Source organism: Ochotona princeps, chromosome 5 (assembly GCF_030435755.1).
Source record: "Ochotona princeps isolate mOchPri1 chromosome 5, mOchPri1.hap1, whole genome shotgun sequence".
Taxonomy (NCBI): domain Eukaryota; kingdom Metazoa; phylum Chordata; class Mammalia; order Lagomorpha; family Ochotonidae; genus Ochotona; species Ochotona princeps.
Genome location: NC_080836.1, coordinates 87,091,191 through 87,112,940, shown reverse-complemented (window position 1 = coordinate 87,112,940; position 21,750 = coordinate 87,091,191). Strand labels below are relative to the sequence as shown.

The 21,750-nt window shown below is 37.5% G+C and overlaps 1 protein-coding gene across 3 annotated transcripts in view; it reads right to left on the bottom strand.

Annotated features, from left to right (window-relative positions):
• The window catches only part of SPAG16 (sperm associated antigen 16), an 886,848-nt gene that overhangs the window by 476,514 nt on the left and 388,584 nt on the right, over window positions 1–21,750 (bottom strand). For all 3 annotated transcript variants that reach the window (XM_058664972.1, XM_058664970.1, XM_058664971.1), the window contains exon 11: window positions 3,224–3,367. In XM_058664972.1, coding sequence (XP_058520955.1) covers window positions 3,224–3,367 — 144 coding nt within the window. The remainder of the gene's footprint in view (window positions 1–3,223; window positions 3,368–21,750) is intronic.

Genomic DNA, 21,750 nt, shown 5'->3' with positions numbered 1-21,750 from the left:
ATGTCATCATTAAAAATTAAGAGAGATGAGGGAGGGTTTAAGAAGATTAAGAAGTATCATTAGGTTCTTAAAACTGGATGTATTAAACCTATTCCCTTTATATAAACAATTTAAAAAGGATAGAGAGAGAGAGAGAGCCACAGAGACAGAGGTGTTCCACTAACTGGTTCAGTCCCCAGAGGGCAAGAATGGCCAACTTTCAATAGGGTGTCCCACATGAGTATTAGGGGCCCAAACACTTGGGCCTGGGTCATCTCCCACTACCTGTCATTTATAAGAGAAACAGGACAGCAGAGACTGGTTTGTGCCAGTCAAGGTAATCACACTCACATTAAGTAGGGTTTACCCCTAAACAAAACCTGAGTTATGTCACGGTAGTATGAGAGACAAGTAGTCTGTGGTATTTAGTCATGTATGTAGTTTGAAGGTATACAAAACATTCAACTAGGAGAGCCCAGGATTAAAAATAAGAAAAAAATACGAATTTATTTTTCCTAAAAGAGAAACTGAGGTAAACAAACTTAAGCATATATTGTGTTTACCTTGTGCTTTTTCCAAGAGAACAAACATCCACCAGATGCCATAGCTGGTTTCCAGGGCAGTCTGTGACCTTATGCATGAAATATATTCAACTATAGATTAATACATCACATATGTATTTTCATTGGAAATACAAATGCACACAGAGAGAAGATGGTATAGAGAAAGATCCTACATCTGCTGCTCTACCCAGAAAGTGGCCATAATAGCCAAAGCTGAGCCAGTTCAAAGCCAGGATCTAGGAGCTTCCTCCATATCTGCCATGTGAGTGCAGGTTCCCAAGGCTTAGGGTCATCCTCTACTTATCTCTCAGGCCACAAGCAGGGAGCTGGACAGAAAGTAGAGCATCTGGACATGAACTAGTGTTCATATGGGATCCCAGGTGTTCAAGGGGAGGATTTAGCCTCTAAGTCATCATGACAGGCCATATATGTTTCCTTTTTAAACTAAGATGAAGTACAAGATGATACTGTAAAATGTGCATGGCAAGTGGAATTTACAAATAAATTTATTTTTATTTTTTTTTTAAAGATTTATTCATTTTATTACAGCCAGATATATACAGAGGAGAGACAGAGAGGAAGATCTTCCGTCCGATGATTCACTCCCCAAGTGAGCCGCAACGGGCCGATGCGCGCCAATCCGAAGCCGGGAACCTGGAACCTCTTCCGGGTCTCCCACGCGGGTGCAGTGTCCCAAAGCATTGGGCCGTCCTCAACTGCCTTCCCAGGCCACAAGCAGGGAGCTGGATGGGAAGTGGAGCTGCCGGGATTAGAACCGGCGCCCATATGGGATCCCGGGGCTTTCAAGGCGAGGACTTTAGCCGCTAGGCCACGCCGCCGGGCCCTACAAATAAATTTATTTGGGTGATAAAATATTTGAAACTCATGCATAGTTTCTTTCATAATTTGTATTTTCTCTTTGAAAACTCCTATATATAATTTTAATTTTATATATTATTTTCCTCCCATTTTCTGTGACGTTTGAAATAGCCTCAAGCACTCTAAATAGGGAAAATGCTGATTTCAATAATAAACTTTTTTCTTAACCAGATGCATTATTCAACTTATAAATCAATATCACAATAGAGATTTAGAATGCGTGAACATTAATTTCTATCAAAATTATATTTACACACATTATATACACACATATATATATTACTCACATGACATACAAATATGCACACACATGAAATATAGAATATCTTCTGTAAGAACACGTTAAACATAACATGTTACAATATGAAACACAAACTTTCAGACTTTAGTCATTTCGTCCATGTTCATCCATTCTTCCTACTAAGTTTTACAGTTTCCACAAATCATTTATTCTGTGTCTAATTGCACAAAAATATCCACTATTCAGTTTTTCACACTTAAAGAGCACTTACCATATTTTTACTTCCATTATTTTTACTTAATGTACTGAAACAAAACAAATAATGCTGCGGCATTTTGCTGTTATTCTACCAAGGAAGTACAAATGTAAATAGTGATGAATCTCACCTCATTTTTAGTTTTAATAAGTGAGTGTGAAGAAAGAAAGCTCTACTAAGAGAACCATTTGTGGTCAACTACTAATGAGAAAACCTCAGAAACGCCGGCTGTCATGGTAACACAGCATTATCAAAATCTGATGAGGATGCCCAGTTGCTTCATAAATGATAGGTTATGATTTAATTGCGCTGCCTCTGCCTGTAAGATGGGTTACATTTGGGACAAGTGAGACAGTGGCTCTATTTATTTGTATGCCAGATATGGGATGCACTACACGTTCATAAATTAATTCTACATATTTCATTTAAACATGAGTTATACATTGGGAAGATACTCAAAAATTAAAACTAATAAAATCTCCGCTGTGGCCATTAACTTACAAATGTATGACTAATTTCATTTATTTTCTCAAGTTAATTTAATTGACCTTCATAACAAAGATAAAATGAAGATGACTAAAGGAAGGGGCTTTTGCAAAGCAAAATGAATCACTATGAAATTCTCCTAATAAAGAAGCTTTGTAAGGAATGATTTAGGAATCATATCAAGAGCTATGTGTCTCCAGGAGAGATTAGGCCAATTAGAAAGAAGCAGACCCAATAGCATTGGCAAATAGAAGTAAAACAACAAATAACAGAAAAACATAAGTTGAAGAATCTGCCCACAAGGAAGAGTGAAGAGTTTTCCACAACAGAAGGCAGTGTATCTGTGTTGAACAATGTCTTTCACTTTCACTGAAGTCTGAACTCCAGGTTTCCAGTGCTGCTTTCTTCTCTTTAGTAGCTCAAGTGTTTCGATTTTTATAGAAATTGATCACTGCCTTTTGATCCTTTCTAGCAGTAAACTTATTTCTTACAAGGAAAACCTGTGAGATTAATAGGAGCAAAGTAAACAGTGGCATGCATTATAGGCTAGAAATCCATGTGTCTTGTAAGGGTTTGTGAGCACAGGTAGCAGGAATAATGTTTGACCTGAATAATTTACTGTCCTTGTTAAGCCTATCAGCAAGTAGCAAAGCTCACATGTACTAAATATCAAAGGCCATCCATCTAAAGACAATATGCTGAAAACCAACAGAACATTTATTTACACATCTTGAAATTCAATAGCAGATGCACGGTTGCAGAGACCAGTGTCATCAAAGTGTGGCAAGAAGTGCAGTCCTGGGGCTGCTGTGCACTGACCTGGGGTGGAAGCAGCAATCAGAAAGCCAATCAATGTGGCCCAGTCCTGTGAGAATTACATTGCCTTTCGGAATGCCCACTATCTTCCAGAGGCGATCTTCACCACAAGTGACCAAGATGTCGTCATGGGGGTGCACTGCAATACTGCACAGGGAGAGAGAGAAGTCAGAGCGTAAGAATGTGAATCAATGAAATGACAGTGATGATAACATTTTCCGAGAGCTGGTCTACAAGTTAGAAGAAACAGATGCTACTTTCAGCTTCACCTCTGACGATGATAGCTATCCAACTGCCATCAATCTAAGACGATGGCACCAGGTCACAAACTCTTTTATTTGAATGATTCAGTGGTTGGTTTAGGAGACTGTACACATCTATTAATGTTTTCAGAATAGTAACTCAGGTTTTCGCATTAGACAGCACAAATTATGCCAATGATCTTTGTTAGGGCATTTGGACCAGTTTTCATGCTGAATACATAAAGTTATTTTCAGACTGTAGTCTGCCTTAAATCAGGAGTTATTCAGAAAACGATAATGAAGCATGCCACATTATCATAGTTTTATAATAAATAGTATAAGTGAAACATAAACGCCATGAACAACTCCCTGTACAAAGCAAAGGAGCAAAAATTGCGTGCTAATACTCTACTTATACTGGCTTAGTCAATACACAATATAGAGATTACAGTAATGGATTCAAGACACAATAAGGCAATTTCCACTTAACAAAAGCATAGAAGGAAATGAGAAAGAAGTATGTAAAATTAATGACTAATACATTAAGCACTGCTATTTGTACCACACTCTCATCATTGTTCCTATTTAAATATTGGGCCTAACCTGTTCTGAAAGGTTAATGTCTAATATTTTAGCTATAGGTATACTTTATCATATTTATATAGAGTTTCACATATTCCCTTCATTTATTACAAAGTAACAAGAACAAATATATCCAATGTTAAGCACCTATTAAAATGTCAGCCTAAACATTAGGAACAAATTGTTCAATTTTAATTTGGCCACCTAAACTGAAAGACATTACCCATTTCTACAATGAAACAAATAATGACCTAAATATAGCAACCACACATTCATCCCTTAATCCATTTTATGAATGGCCTGTTTTTTTTCTTCTACATTATGGTCTCTAGAAAATTAATTTCTCAAAGGAATCATGACTGTAACCCATTCTTTCATGGTAAGACCGGGCTTACATGAAAAAAAACACACATTTCATTTCATCTCTTTTAATAAAATTACTAACTTTCCAAATTATGAACTGCAAATCGGTTTCTTAAATGAGCTTATAATTTTCTTAAAAAAGGTTCCAGAGCCAGTGTTGCAAGCATTCAATTCACATTCATATAGCCACTAAGAGCACGGCCTTGTATATAGTAACACAGTGACATTTTTTTAATTCTAGCCCTTGTTGCTCAAAATAAGAGGAAGGGGAATAGTTCATTTTGCAATTCATCATAGCATTGGTTTGTGACTTTCAGAAGACCAATTCAAGAAGGAAATTTATTATGGCTCAAATCAGGTAAAGGATACATTTATGGAACTTAATTAGAAGAAAAACATGAGAAGCAAAAAAAGTCACATTGAAATGAATTTTGTATTCAAATACACACAAAAAGGCAAACCAAATCCTTGAAGCTACTGAGTATGATGTATGTTGGTGTACAGCATTGTTGGCAGACACATGCACACTTGACTAGATGAAAAATCACCCTCTGTAAGTGAAGATAACTAAAATCATTGATGTCTTTACGAAGTTTGAAAGATAAGTTTCCAAAATAGCTTTTGTGAGGGGAGCTATTTGTAAAAGTTAAGGGGAATACAAACACAAAGCCATCCATGGCTGAACATTTTTGGAAGCATTTCCCTGACACCCCCGGCTCCTTACACATGGGTCCTCTGTTGCACAATGCAACTGCTCACTCCATTAATTGTGGGCTGATCTTCCGAATCACCTTCTGTGGTTTCATAGTTCCTGCATTTCTTTTGTAACACTGACTTTTTGTGAATGGATGAATGGATGGGTGGATGGAAAATGGACAGACAGACAAATGGCACACTCAATAGTCCTCCAATATTCGGAGAACACTTCAAAATCCCCAGAATATGCCCAAAACTACAGATAGCACCAAATGTTACATAAGCTATATTTTTGCAATGTACATGCCAACATATAGTTTAATTTTTAATCACAGTAAGGAACAATCTCCAATAATGAAATAGCACATAGAACACCTGCTCTGTTAATGTCTTCCATGACTTTAACACTGTTCTCATCTTTTTTCTCACGTCCTTTCTTTTCAATATTTATTTATTTTGACAATCTTCACATAATTAGGGTAAAAAGGTTCAAGCACTACAGGAAGATGGGCAAGACAATTAGTTCCATATTGTTTCCTTAATATATCTGATGTAAAAGGGGATTTTAAGGGAGAAGCCCCACCCAATCTCCCGCCCACCCCAGGTCCCAGATGTGGGGCATGCTCCGAGGGTCTTGCTCAAGTGGTTTTGATAATTCAACAGTTCTGAATTGCTGCCACTCTCACCACTCCAAGCATGATGAGGTCGTTGGAGAATCCACTGATTGACATAGTCCATCACAGAGTCTCCGTTTGCCCAGTATTTTCATTACCAAGATATAGCTGAGGTAGGTGGTTGACTTGTTCTGTCCTCTGTCTTTTGATGGTTAGGGTTCTGAGTCCAGAAGCTTGACTGGGGGGATCCCCAAAGAAACTTTGTCTGAGGTGTTCCCAGACCAGATCCTTGTATGTACTAGCAAGCACAGGGCCCAGCACAGTCCATCGACCTGATCAGCTGGTGGTTGCAATTGCTGGGTCGGTTCTGTTTCCATCCCTGTCTTCCACTGGAACCAATGGGTGTTTCCAGTCCAGCCTGGTTCTGCCCAGCACACACTCGGCCCTCACATAAACCAGTGTGAGCTGCAGCCTAGTTGGAGCAACCCACAATAACCCCCACCAGGCCCGCCCCCTGCCCTGGTTTGCCAGTATGTGTGGCAGACTAGTCCAGTCTGTCCCACATCTCCTTCTGCTCTCATACATGTCTGTGGGTATTAAAACCTTGTTCCATCCAACCAGCTCAACTATCCAGCCTTCACGGATGTTGTTGGGCCTCTCTGTCTAGTCACCCCAACCCCTGTCCTAGTTTTAGTGCCCTCCCATGGGGAGTGGTAACCTAAGAGGGAGGAGCCCACTTTTTCCCTCCCAGGCCACTCCCACTCCCAGATTATGCAGTCTCCAGGTGGTTTTGTGTTCTCATCTTAACTATGAGTTTGTCACACACTATGGCCATACTTTTAAATCTTGAAGTGTCAAAGTAAAACTGCAGGTTTTTGTCTGCCTGACTTCATTACAATTTCAGACTGAACATGCATACTTACCCCTTACATTTGGGACATAGCATATAGGGGTTTTTGTTTGTTTATTGTCCTTTAGTCATATCATTACATCACATTCTCATTTTGAGTAAGCACTCTGTCATTTCTCCTTGGCATCTCCTTAGGTACCAGCATGACTACATACAAAGAGAATTCCTTGTACAGACACTGTGATGCTGAAATGGCCCCTCTGCTGAGCTGAGCACTCAATAACAGGCAGGCATGGAATGTGAGTGCCACATGCACAGGGTGAACAAGAGTGATTCATGTCCCAAGAAAATGGGGCAGAATCGCATATAGTGTAAAATGTACAAAGTGCTTGTTTCTGAAATATTCCTTGCGATATTTTGAGAGTGACCTTAAGTTGTTGAAACCATGGGAGTAAGTCCTGGGTAGATGAATGTATAAATATTTAAATAAGTAACTTTTGTGGTGATATATGTATTTCAGTCAGACATAGACATTCTATTCCTCAAAGAAATGTTCTCTAAGTGAAGATAAATATTTTCAGGGATGGGCATTTGGTACAGCAGCAAGAATGCATTGGCATCGTCTACTACAGAGTTCCTCATTCAAGCCCGAGCACCTCTATTTCACATCTTGCTTCCTGCTAAAACACTGTATGATCTACTTTCTGTATCCTTCCTCCCTCCTCTCCTTTCTATCCCATAAAGTAAAAGTTACCATTTTTAAAAGAAAAATTTTGAGCATTTATGAATGCAATACTCTATATAACAAATATGGCTCACAATGATAAAGATTCAAGCATTGTAAATCTCACTTCAGATTGTATTGTGAGACTTAATTAAAATGGGACGTATATGTCAAGAGCCATGGACCAGGAGCTAGCATTGTGGCACTGTACGATAAGCTGTTGCCAGCAATACCAGTATCCCAGGTGAACATCAATTCAACTCCCAGCTGCTCTATTCCAGTCCTGCCCCCTGCTAATATGCCTGGAAAAGCAGAATACGTCAGCCTCTGTCCCCATATGGGAAACCAGGATGGAGTTCCAGACTCCTGTCTTCAGCCTGACCGATCCTCCACCATTGTAATCATTTGGGAAGTAAACCAACACATGAAACATTCATTCTCTAGCTTTGCCATTCAAAGGAAACAACTTCACAATGTAACACTGGTGTTTCTAAGCCACCACTTCAATCATCATCATTCATTAATAGTAATTTAACCTGGCATTGTTTAATAAACCAAGCATACTCCACACTCTGTACTATATATGCTCAGTTCTCCCAATAAGTGAAATGAAAGCTGATGAGAGTATTCAACCCCAAAAGTGGTTGGCACGTGGTAGCTATTCAATAAATTCTTGTCAAATACATGAGTGAGTGATTAAATGCCAAGTATATGACTATGCAAGCAGAACTGTTAATTTATAACTAAGTAAACAGGGGTTCAGATATTATGTAAATTGCTCAAGCTCACATTTGGTATTGGATGGAGGCCAACTTTGAATCCATGATGGTCTGGCTTTGAAGTTGATTTTAATTACTTGTACTTAGCATGAATCTTTCAGAGTATATTATTTATGTGTGTGCTGCAAACATCAACAATTCTTATTACACAGTTTAAATAAAATTACAGTCCTTACCAGCAAATGATTAAGTCATCTGGTCATTATTAAAGTGGACAAATAATCCATCCAGGAGTTGGCAGTTGCTTATAACAGAGCTGGCTACCACCAGACACAACAGTGTTAAAAGTTAGAAAGCCCTGTCATGCATGACTAAAACGGACTGGTGCTGTAGGTGATTCCAAGTGAGCAACACCATTCCTACCACCTGTTTACATGGGCTTTCATGTAAACATACATGTCACATTTAATAAGACCTTCATTCTCTCGTGTTAGTATTACAAGCCTTGTATTATTCATTCAGTTTTTAGAAAACATTATCTTTTTGATTATTTACTTCCTAAGAGATGGCTGTATAGGATAAATGTGGAAAAATATTTTGATAGGCGTTGATTAGAAATGAATGCATTTCATTAAAAATCCTCCCAGTATATTCAAACATCAACTCTGATAAAAAAAAAACATTAAACTAACGAATCCTTTATAGGAGTCACTTCGTCATCCTCAAAGTGACATACATTTGTTTATCCTAACAGTTTCAGCAATTAGGTCTACTACTGCGATTATATTTACAGGTTGGGGAACTGCAGCACACAGACATTAAGTGATCTGACCAAATTGTGAAGCCCTAACATCCATTTTTCTCAACACAAATTCAGAATCTTGGTTCCTCCCTCCCCCACCCCTTTTTTAAGAAAGAATAAGAACAGATAATATTGTCTTATTTCTATTTAAAATATTTTGATATGTATTTTGAAATTCCTAAATAGTCTTTTTAAAAAATTTCCTTAAATCATGTCAAAGTTTGAAGCACTTAGTTTTCTGGATAATAGGTACGGACTATGTTTGGTATCTTTGTAGGGATGGGGTTCAAACAAAGATTACAGAAAAAGAAATGCTTAGTCTAAAGCAGAGGTTGACAAATGATTTCCACCAATAGCTAGAGAGTAAACAGTTTAGGCTATGGTTCTCATGGTCTATGACACAACTTTGTAACTCTGATGTTCGTAGTGAAAGACAAAACATAAGTGAATTAACATGCCCTAAAACTTTGTTAACAAATCTAGATGGTGGGTTAGATTTGCATTATGGGTGGCAATTTGTAGAACTCCATTTCTGAAGTATTTACATGGCACACAGTAAATTTGTAGGTTCTGAAGACTATACTGTAACTTTTCCCCTAGTGCTAACTAGTTAGACATCCTTGGATAAGATTTTATACTAGTCATAATTTCAGTCCCACCATCTGGAAAATAGGAATACAGTAGTATTGATGCAATGGGTTCCTCAGGGAACTAAATAAGTTAATACATGCAAGACATTTAAAACCAATGTGAGAAACGTAATAAACTTACAGTACATATAACAGGAAAGGCCTGCCTAAATTTTTTAAAATGGTCTACAAATTATTTATAACTGGTCATGTTATAGAGTGTCTCATCTTCAGGTTTCTCACTGATGAAAACAGGCTAGAATCAAGGCTGATTTGCTGGAGTCATTTTAGTAAAAAAAATAGGTGTATATATAAGTAAATAGGTAAGAAAAGTTATAAATTAGTAAGAATATAGTGGCTCTTCATAAAATTAGTTATTTTCAACATTAATGCACATCATTGTATCTTGGCCCTACTCCTTTGAAATATAATGAGTGCTAAATTTGGTACTTGAAATTACAGATATTTATAGAAAATTGTATTTCCTTGTATTTTTCATAGACTGGGCATGACTACGTTTTACTGTATTTTTATGATAGCCAGATTGGTTGAATCAGTTGCTGGGACTGTATCAGGTTGAAGCTGGAGCTTTGAGGACCCAAAGCAGGTGGTCCACGTGGGAGGCAGCAACCTGACGACTTGAAGCATCATCTGCTGCCTTTCTGAAAGGAGGAATGCAGAGTGACACCAGGACCCGAACCCAGGCACTGGGACATGGCATGTGGGACTCCTCAGCAGGCAGGATCTTAGCATCTGCTCCAAATGCTGACCCCACTGCATTTTCTTCTATCTTAAGTCCTCCGACAACACTGCGGCTCCCGTTAATAATACTTCATATGAGGTATTCTGTGGTTGTTTCATGTTACAATTTTTAGGGAGGTATTAATTAAAACAGTGAGGAATATGTTTACTCCTACCATTGTCAAGGATGCAACTGGACCCAAGCAATTGCTGAGCATGTGAGAAAGGGTCCTTCCAGGTCCTAAGCCTACCAAGCCATATACATATCCATACATAGGCATCTCCTCTTTTTACCACAAAATGACTCATTCTCAAAGATATCTTCACAAAGTTCTAATTAATAAGTATAATTAGCATATAATTTCTTCCTGGCACCTGCCCTAAGTGCCACAAAGTCATTTTACTTTAAACTTTGAATATAAGCTTTCTACTTCCCTTTAACTTACTATTAATTATAATTATAACATTCAAAGACAAAGGCCCTGTCACTTTATGCCCAAGTTAATAAGCTTGTGACTAGGATGAAGATAATACAGGAAAACAACATGAAATTCAAAAATAGAAAATTTGGGTGAATGTTAATCCTGCTTCTTATTCAAGCTTTGTCCCGATGAAATATCTATAAAATGTTTTGTTAAACAACAGACCAGGAATGTTATATAACATATTCTGTTCCAGAAGATTTTTTTTTTGTAATAGGGCATGTTCCTTATAATAGACCACATGATATACACTTTGGAAACTCTCTTTGTAACTGATTTTTTTCTTTTCAGGAGCAGCATTATGCTAGGATATTTTGGAGGGAATCATGTAGGTGTATGGTGAACACTGTTAATTATCAGTAGAGTTGATGACATAAGCATTACTGCTAAGACATTTCAAAAGAGAATATTAATCCACAAAAAGATTGTCACAAGAAAAATTAGATAATCTCATCCTCATTTTAAGTTATTCTGCAACTATAAATGTTTCCTTCACTTCAGTTCACAGGCCCTAGTTATTGCCAAAACAAAAGATGAACTGTGAGTTGAAAATAAATCTCTAAAAGAATACATGCCCACAAACATTAGGTGACCACATATCTACCTTAAAGATGATGTACATCCACAGATTAAATACAATTTATCTGGCATATATGCATTTATGTATATACATAGATCATCTAACTATTGCTCAATTAACAATTACACTTAATATTTGCATATGCATCAGGTTACAAAGCCCTCTAACATGTATCTTTTTATCATTACTTCAGCATCTGTATCGAGAGCTCATAATGCAGCAAAGGAGAAAGGGCATCATTCTTGGGGATCTTATATATGAGTGGAGAAGACAGAAGACCAAAATAACTGAACAAAATAACTCAGTTCCAAGGAATACATAACCAATGCAACTATGATTTAACGGAGAATGTAATTTTTGGCTGTCTGATCAGGGGTGTTCTCATTGAAGACATGACCTGCTAACTAAGACAGAATGGCAAAGGGAAGCATTCCTAAATGGATCTTGAAGTATATGCGATCAGGTACAAATGATCACAGGTTCAAAAGCAATAAGGCTTAAACTAGTTGGCACCTTCTTGAATAAATGAGGAGAAATAGGAAGACAATATCTCATCATTTAGGGCCTCTTAGACATGGTCAAGGCAGGAGAATATATCAATTATATTTTGAACAAATTTCTCTGAAGGAAATGGAAAGTAGGGAACAAGGAAAGAAACCAGCATATTAGCTGTGAGTGTGTCACAGTAACCCAAAATAATGGGCTTTAATTTACCTAACTTACACTTCATCATTTTGATAGATGTCACTCTAGTATATGTGTGTGTGTGTGTGTGTGTGTATTTTACCACTACCTTCTCTCAGCTCATGGTTGTTTTAACCACTTAACAAAAGTAAATAATCAGGAGTCCTTAAAATGCCAAGATAAAATGTGACAAAAGGTAGTAAATAGATCTAAGTACAAAGCACAATTTAAAATGTCAGAATATCTTTAATTTCAAAAGACAGGGAATAACATGAAAGAAGGTAGATAAATTAACACAATCCTGAAATTTTAAGTTTTAAAAATTTCTGATATTAGGATTTTATTTAAAGCATAATAGAATTGAATTGTCACATCTATAAGGTAGCATTTCCATTTTCACTAAGGGATAGGGCATCTTCACATTCTGCAGATTTACCCACATTGTTAATATTCTTCTTTCTTTTTTTTTTTTAAAGATTTATTCATTTTATTACAGCCAGATATACAGAGAGGAGAAGAGACAGAGAGGAAGATCTTCACTCCCCAAGTGAGCCGCAACAGGCCGGTGCACGCCGATCTGAAGCCAGGAACCTGGAACCTCTTTCAGGGTCTCCCACATGGGTGCAGTGTCCCAATGCATTGGGCCGTCCTCGACTGCTTTCCCAGGCCACAAGCAGGGAGCTGGATGGCAAGTGGAGCTGCCGGGATTAGAACCGGTGCTCATATGGGATCCCAGGGCTTTCAAGGCGAGGACTTTAGCTGCTAGGCCACGCCGCTCGGCCCAATATTCTTCTTTCTTACACATAAAGAATGTTGATAGACTATTGGTGGGGGGAAATAAGCCTTCCTTTTCATCTTCTCTGTCTCCTGTGCTAATTCCAATCATTGGTGAGTCAAGAGGTGGCCTCTGGCTTAATGCCAGTTCTGACCCACATGTACCGGAGGACTTGAGCAGTAAGTTAGACTTAATAGTCAACATATCTTAACTTCTTTGTATGCTGGTGAAGACACAGTGCAGTATACATCTCTACTCCCAAATAAAAAAAGGACTCCCAGTGAAACTAGTAAATATATCTTGACAGTAAGATACTAAACTTTCTAGCTTATACCCACAATGCCATGATACACTTAATGATTGGTTTGTGACTGCTGCTCAAAGACTATTCTACTGTAATAATCCGGGGAGGAAATAGGTGGAGGAATGGGAAGGGAGGAAGGAGAGATAGGGAATCCCTGTACCTACAAATTCATATCATGGAAAATAAGAAAAAATGCAAAGCAAAAGCAAAGTAAAAAAAATGTGACAAATTCACTTATTATGCAACTTTCAATAGCATTCATCTTTATTATCAGGTTATACACTCAGCTGAAATCCATGTATGCCTATGCATTTGGGCTGATTCTCTCTCTCTCTTTTATATGTGTGTATCATTCTAAGTAGCAATCCCATATACCGTTCCAAGCCTGAATTTCACCTTTAAATTAGGTAGCAAAAGTCTATTCTTTAAAATTAGAGCTAAAATTTAATTTTAGCTCTAATAAGTTTTCTAGAAAAACTCTCTGGTTGAATATAGCCAAATTTCAGTTAATCTAATTAACTAAAGGAGACATGGCTTTTACCTCTTGTATTTGCTAATGTAATTACTCCTTTGAAATTTATAGATTAATTTTTTTAAAGATTTATTCATTTTATTACAGCCAGATATACAGAGAGGAGGAGAGACAGAGAGGAAGATCTTCAGTCTGATGATTCACTCCCCAAGTGAGCTGCAACGGGCTGGTGCTGCGCCAATCCGAAGCCGGGAACCTGGAACCTCTTTCCGGGTCTCCCACGCGGGTGCAGTGTCCCAATGCATTGGGCCGTCCTCGACTGCTTTCCCAGGCCACAAGCAGGGAGCTGGATGGGAAGTGGAGCTGCCAGGATTAGAACCGGCGCCCATATGGGATATCAGTGCGTTCAAGGCGAGGACTTTTAGCTGCTAGGCCACGCCGCAGGGCCCTACAGATTAATTTTTATAACAAATTCCCTCAAAGATTTACACTGCATAATAATTGGTTTAAAAAGCATTTACAAAAGATTATCCCATATGGAAATATGCAACCTATCAATGTTCCTAAGGCACCATCACCGGAACTTCATCAATGCACCTCTTCACTCCGGATGCTGCATGGCTGGACGCATTTGTTCCATGCAGGGTTTTGGGAGTGACGTTGTATCAACTACACTGTATTCAAAAGATAATCCATTTTTTGATTTTCCCCCAACTAAAAATATCCTTATGGCTAAAAACCTGTGGCCTTGCACATTATCTGGCTAATCTGAACAAAAAAAAAGTGATCATTATTTATGTTATTTCCTTAAGTTTTTCTTGTAGGGGTCAATTGAAAGGAGAGGGATTCAATCTTGTGGGAAAAATAGCAATAACATGTTCCCAATTTAAGATTTATTTATTTTTATTGCAAAGGCAGATTTACAGAGAGACAGAGAGCAAGAGCTCCATCAGCAGGTTCACTCCCCAAACCGCTGCAATGACTGGAACTGAGCCCCTCCAAAGCCTGGGGCTAGGAGCCTCCGCCTGGTCTCCATGAGGGCAGAGGATTCCAAGGCTTCGGGCCATTCATTCTGCACTGCATCCCCAGGTCACGAGCAAGGAGCTGCATGGCAAATGGAGCAGCTGAGACACAAACCAGCATTCACATGGGATCCCAGCGTGTGCAGGATGAGAGTTTAACCACTGAGTCATCGTGTTGGGGAGGGGAAACATGATATTCTAAACTACACTAGTATGGTCTGAACTGAAGGAAATTGCAAAGATTTCACAGCAGTAAAATTGTATCTGGTCTTCTGTCTCCCATCTGTTATTTTTTTTTTCTCAAATGGAGGCACAGAAATCAGAATTCATTATCCCTAACATGTCATCAAAATCAGAACCTCCGTTTCCCAATCCAAGACACCACATGTACAGATGTGGACCCCTCTTCCTTCCTGCCTAGAAACACTTCTTTCCAGAGGTGCTGTTACACTGGGGAAGAAGGAAAGCTGGATGCAAAGGTAAGAATGTGGGAGCCCAGCGAGATAGCGTAGTGGCTAAAGCCCTTGCCTTGCATGCACCAAGATCCCATATGGTTGCCAGTTCTAATCCCGGTGGACCCGCTTCCCATCCAGCTCCCTGCTTGTGGCCTGGGAAAGCAGTTGAGGATGGCCCAAAGCTTTGGGACCCTGCACCCGTGTGGGAGACCCAAAGGAAGCTCCTGACTCCTGGCTCCTGGCTTTGGACTGGCGTGGCTCCAGCCGTTGCGGCCGCTTGGGGAGTGAATCATCGGATGGAAGATCTTCCTCTCTGTCTCTCCTCCTCTCTGTAAATCTGCCTTTCCAATAAAAATAAATAAATCTTTAAAAAAAAAAGAATTTGGATAGACAGACCTTATCTCTGGATAGATATTACTCTCAGTCTCTTATTACTGGATTACAACATTTGGTCCAATCACATTTCTGTACAGTTACCCAAGTATTGGATCTAAGCATAAAAACAGGTAGTTTTTCTAATACCTTAGGATCTTCATTTCTAAAGAATCCCATTTCCTGCAAAATTCTGATTAAAGTATAGTTTTTTCCTTGCTATCTTACTGTTTTATAGTAGGAGTATCACCTATGGCCCTCAAGATAAATGAGGAAAAATGCCATACATTTTGACTTCTATCATTTCTAGAAGTTGCTGAATTTGCTAATATGCAGAAGAAACACCATTACAAAGTGCACAGCCTCAACTAAAGGGAATTCACAAATTCCAAATATACGAGAAGTTAAGTTCTACAATTTAAGTAAATAACATGAGAATGATTGACAAAACAGGTTAACTACTTTCAGATTTATGAATCTATCTTTTGGAAACTTTCTCCTACCTACCAGCTGAACATTTTATGCTATGCAGTTTTATACACACCATTCCTTATGTTATAAAATCACTATATTTCTTCATGGTTTAGCAAGTTTCAAAGTTACATTACATATTCATATTCTTAAAAAATCTATTTTAATAATAAAATTTATTTGGTTATTTCATGTTTCATCAATTTACAGAAATGTTCTGTTATGAATGTAATACGTTCCATTTCATATCTCCTTAGTATAATTGTAACAGAGTAGTTTCATTTTCAATAACAAAGTCAAACTTCCTCATGGTAAGGGCTGTATCATAAAAAAAAATTCCAGAGAGAATCAGAAATATAAACTTCATATAATCTATGAAAAAATTTTGAAGAATTACTATTTAAGATATGAAATTGAGTTAAATTTCCCTGAAATACTGCATTGCTACATTTCAGACATGGCCAAATTTATTAAATATTAACCAGAAAAGTAGCAACTGCAATGATGTTTAAATGTTGTCAAATATATCAGTATGGCTTTAATATATTAGTTAGCCAAAAGTAATCATTTTAATATTTTAACTGAGTCAGAAAACTCTTTTCAATAGAAGGTATAAAAATACAGGTTTGATTTCCATCCCAAAAAAATGTATTATATCATCTTGTTCTAAGAGTTATTTAGGCACTTTTGACAGTTAATTTCAGCAGAGAAATATCATACTCTACAATAACATACATATTTATGTGTTCTACATTTCTTTCCAACAGCTTTCACCAACTTTTATCGGATTTCTGGCTTATCAAGGGTAAACTCTCTTTCCCTAAAACATGCCTGTGAAACTAAATTTCAGAACAGTGATTTTCCATCTTTCTACAAAGCCAGATTTTTTTTAGTATTTTAATGGTTGTTGATATGCTTTAATTTATCATAGATTTATCTTAAGTTGTTGGAATGCATAACTATTTTTAGCATGTAGCTTTCTCCCCTATAATTATGATCAGATTTATGATCAATATACATATGTCCAACGGAAAAACACTATAAAAGTCATCAAAATATTTTCTTACTTTAAGCATTAGGTTAACATAAAAAGTAACCCAAACAGTAAATGAGTGTTTTCAGAGTCTTTTTTTAGATTTTGAAATGACAGTTTTAGCCAAAATGTATACTTCTCCTAAGATACTGCTTAAGTATAGGCAATACAATCAGCAGTTCTTGAGGCTGCCTTTTCCCCCAGCACCCATCCCTGTATTCAGTTTGTTACTGCAACTCATAAGAGACTTTGGCAGAGTAGAATACAAAATTAATGAACACAAATCAATGGCACTATTGTACACAAGTATTTCCACGGATGAGAAAGAAATTGTAAGTACAGTCCCCCTTAAAATAGAGGAGAGGAATCTTAAATACCTGGGAATTAAGCTAACTAAATATGTGAAAGACCTCTATGACGAAAATTATAAAACATTAACAAAGGAAATAGAAGACAACCTTGAAAAATGGAGAACCTTACGATGTTTCTGGATTGGCAGGATCAACATTATCAAAATGACCGTATTACCAAAAGCAATACACAGATTCAACACAATCCCAGTCACAATCCCAACAACATTCTTCTCAGAAATAGAAAAGATACAAAAGTTCATCTGGAATCACAAAAGACCATGAATAGCTAAAGCTGTCCTGAAAAATAGAAATCAAGCTGGAGGAATCACAACTCCAGATCTCAAGAGATACTACAGCGCAGTGGTCATCAAAACAGTCTGGTACTGGTACAGAAACAGAGAACATCAATGAAACAGAATAGAAACACAAGAAGGGAGTCCACACATGTACAGTCAACTAACCTTTGACAAGAAAACTGAAAACAATCCAGGCAAAAATCCTGATCTCTTCAATAAATGCTGTTGGAACAACTAGATAGCAGTGTGCAAAATTAAGAAGACCCACACCTGTAACATCATACAAAAATTAGCTCTAAATGGATCAAGAGCTTAAATCCACACCCAGAAGCCATCAAACCATTAAAGGAAAACATTCAGACATTTCTTATCAGCAGTTTGCTCAATGGTGAACAGCAATTATCATGTTCATCCCACAAAATTCTACTGCAGTCAAAAAAAGTCCTACTGTCTATTGGCATCATAACCATCAGAATGTGACTCAATGCCTTAGTCACATGTTTGTGGTGATGCTGTTTATAAATACAGCTACTGCATTGTCAGTCCTATAAAAGTTATGTAACAAACACCTGTGAGTACCACATAATACTTGATCATCAACAGCTCATTCTGGCCTACAGATTTATAATACTGTGTTTTCATCATTCTTTTAGAGTATACTGCTTTTACTTGTAAGGCTATGTTAACTGTAATATAGCTTCACATGAGATGACAGCTTCATGTGTTTATTACCAACTGTGACCTTGCAGTGGGACAAGTGGAGACAATGACATTGATGGTGACCCTGTGTAGCCTGGTTTTGTGCATCAGTTGTTAACAACAACAAAAATGTTTTAAAACTATACTAGGACAAAACTTACAAAATGGAGATACAAAAATGCTTTTGATTTAGCTAGACAAAGTGTGTGTTAAACAGATTGTATATGTAGTGTGGGCAATAGTTCATTATTATTGAAGAATGAATTTGAGTAGTGTAACCCAAGTACATGATATTTATAAATGTTGAAATCCTGAACAGCTACATTCTTGGCCTTCTTAATCACTCACCATCTCACCTTAGAGTCAGTCCAAGACTCATCCAGAGCTCCCAGGAGTTCAGGGGATGTGCTCAATACAGGTGTAGTATTTTTCTTTTATGCCTTATTTTATTGTTTCTTTTCTATGCTTCAATGTGCTGAAGCATACACATATCTTTTGCTATAGTTTCTTGCAATGTGCAGTCCAGTAACATGCTATTGGCCTAAGTACCTAGCTCAGGGTCAAGGTCCCTTGGACCTGCCTTCATTTCCCCTTTCTCAGGGAAGATACACGCTTTCTGGATCCCACAAAAGGGGAAAATAAGCACCTTCCATCTCTTAACTAAGACTCCTGTGCATAGAAATGATTAAACTCACATCACAGGAATGACTTGGCAAAATTTCATCACACACCAGTCTTCTATCTTGGTTTGCTAAAGCATAACGTAAGACCTACTTTTGCATCTTGGGGCCAACCACTAATACCCAAGCTGCTTTCTGTTCTCCATGCACTGAGTAGTTCCTGAGAATTACTCACTATTGCCCTGATGCTTAGCATCCTCCCTCTCCTGTAGAAAAACATGGAAACCCATTTTTGAGTCCTGTTGAACTAGTGGGTAGTAATACTCCCATTCCTTTCCGTATGATTTTTCCGTCAATAACTGTGTGTACCTTCCCTTCTGTTTAATATGTCTACAATCCTAGTAAAACTCCACAGGGCATCAGGGAAATTTTCTTTTGTCTCTATATAGGGCTGAAGCCTAGGACCAATAGACTTCCACATAGCCAAGGTTTGTAGTGAGCTAAACCATCCACACTTATGTAAATACACTCTACAATGTGTTCAGCATGACAAAATTGCCCAGTGATGCATTTCTTACATCAAATGCTTGTTGTTAAATGTTGACTAGCTCCCATTGCTTAATATGATTCTGACCATGTGAGAAGTGCTAGACAATGAGACCCTTAAAAATGTGGCACAATTCAGAGGCTTAATGGATGTCTGCAGGCTAGGCTTGTCCTTTTTTCTGCCCTCGACTTTACAATAAGAAGGATCTCTGTGCCCCAGCCTGATTGAGAATCAAAGACATGGAACAGTCAAACTGCCCCGATTTTCAACTCAATTCACATCAGTTGCATTCAGCCAAGAATAGAACCCTCCAGCCAAGTCTAGTTACTAACAGTAGAACTGCCAGACAGACTACCCCAGTTGCTTGAACAAGCAGTTACAGAAATCACTGGCATTTTGTTCTCATTTTGGTTTTTAGGACAGGACTAAAGTGACAAAAGCTAACCAACATGAACACATGCTTTTGTTATACTTCGCATCAAATGAATTTTTTTTGTATAACCAGAACCAAATTCATCTTGTTATATTCCCTAATTGATTGCTGTTAAAATGCCTTTAATATTACTTTGATGAATACATTCTATGTTTATTAAGAATGTAATTTTATATGTAAAACATTAAAAATAGGAAATTTTAGAGAAATACTTGTTTATTGAAAGAGCAAGAGAACAAACTAGAGAGATCGACCAATCTATTCACTCACTGATTTCCCAAATGCCCACAAAATTCAGCAGTGGGGAAGAAAAAGCTAGGAATCAGAAATTTTATCTAGATCTCTCACATGGATGTCACGGACACAAGCTCTGGAGCCATCATCTGCTGCATGTGCATCAGCAGAAAGCTAGACGGGAAGTAGAAGCGAACTCAGTCCCAAGCACTTTGATACGGGATGCAAATACCCTAAGAGTTGGCTTAACTTGTTATATCACAATGGCCACGTCCAAAGACTTTTCATTTTCACATGCCACTCCCACTCCATTTTTGTTTAAATGACAGCTGGTGCATGGAAAACTGTTTCACTACCTTTCACATCATAGCCTTTACAGCAAAAAGGCAATGGATCCTGGAGCCAGAAGGATCTATTTAGATATATACTGTGTTATAAATATGCTGTAGGAACAGGCTCACTCTACTACCATTAAGCACATTTCCACATCTTCACTTTTTGGTTTCAATTTAGCTATATTGCTAAATATGCAAATTTGCTTTGCTATTCTCCTATGACAGCTTTTAATTTGAGAAAGTTATATCACATAGATGAATGGCTAAGAAACATTTAAGAAAGATTACTATTTATGACACTGCTCTCTCCCCTGTAAAAGACAATAAAAATGTGGTTATAGCTTTGAATATTCAGAAGTTAAAAGTAATCTGGGCTTTTTGTGCCTTACTGTTAACCTATGATCAATACATTGACTCTTTACTATGAGCATGAGGTATTCTGCTAGATCTGTTATCTAAGGTATTTAATGTTGCTGCCCAAATAGTGAACACTGTATTTTCTAAAATACATTTTTTAAAATTGAATTATTTTACTCTGACCTAATAATATTTTATCTGTTAGAAATTCCAAAACATTCTGCTGCAATTTTCTTCAGCCTGTTAGAAATTTAAAAATGACTAAAATTATAGCTTTCAACCATTTCTATCAATTATAGTCCCTCTTTATCAATTACCATAATTTCCCTGTAATTTTTGTTCTTCTTTATATTTGACTTCATTTTTTTTCTGTCTGATCTTTAAATGTTAAATATGCTGAGACCAAATTTTTGTATTAGATTCTCCTCCAACCTAACTTTTCCTTTCCATTATTTCAGATTCCATTTGGTCATGCTGCTGAGATGTTTGAAATGTCAAGAAAAGCAGAAAAATGTTATGCAAAGTGAATGTTCCTTGTTCTAATTCTCTGTTCACTGACAGTATGAAGGTACATGAGGACAGCAATTAGAAGGCTACTAGCTCCTTGACCTTTAGGGTTTCATTTTCTTCTTCCTGATATTACTGCTGCCAAAACCTACTAGTCTGAACCACAGAGAATGTATAACCATCGAAAATGGCCCTGAATAATTTAACTCATGTAGTTTTATTATATTATGATTACTACAATAATCAACAGATCTCAATGCAGTTTAGATTTGATCAAAGAAAAGGTGTTTATATACTAATATTCTGAATTTTAACACTTGACAAAAAAGCAAGTACTGGCATTTGAAGCCTGAAACCACATGGTTTTCTTATTCATAATGTCAGGGCAAGCTGGATTTGATCTTGGTAGTTTAAGGCAGCTCTTGTGTCTGCTCTCTTGGGTTTGTTGCCGCTTTTGTAGACTTTACAGATGGTTTTGGGTAATGACAGTCAATTACATGAATTGTGTGGTTCTCTGTGAATGACTTCACAATTTCT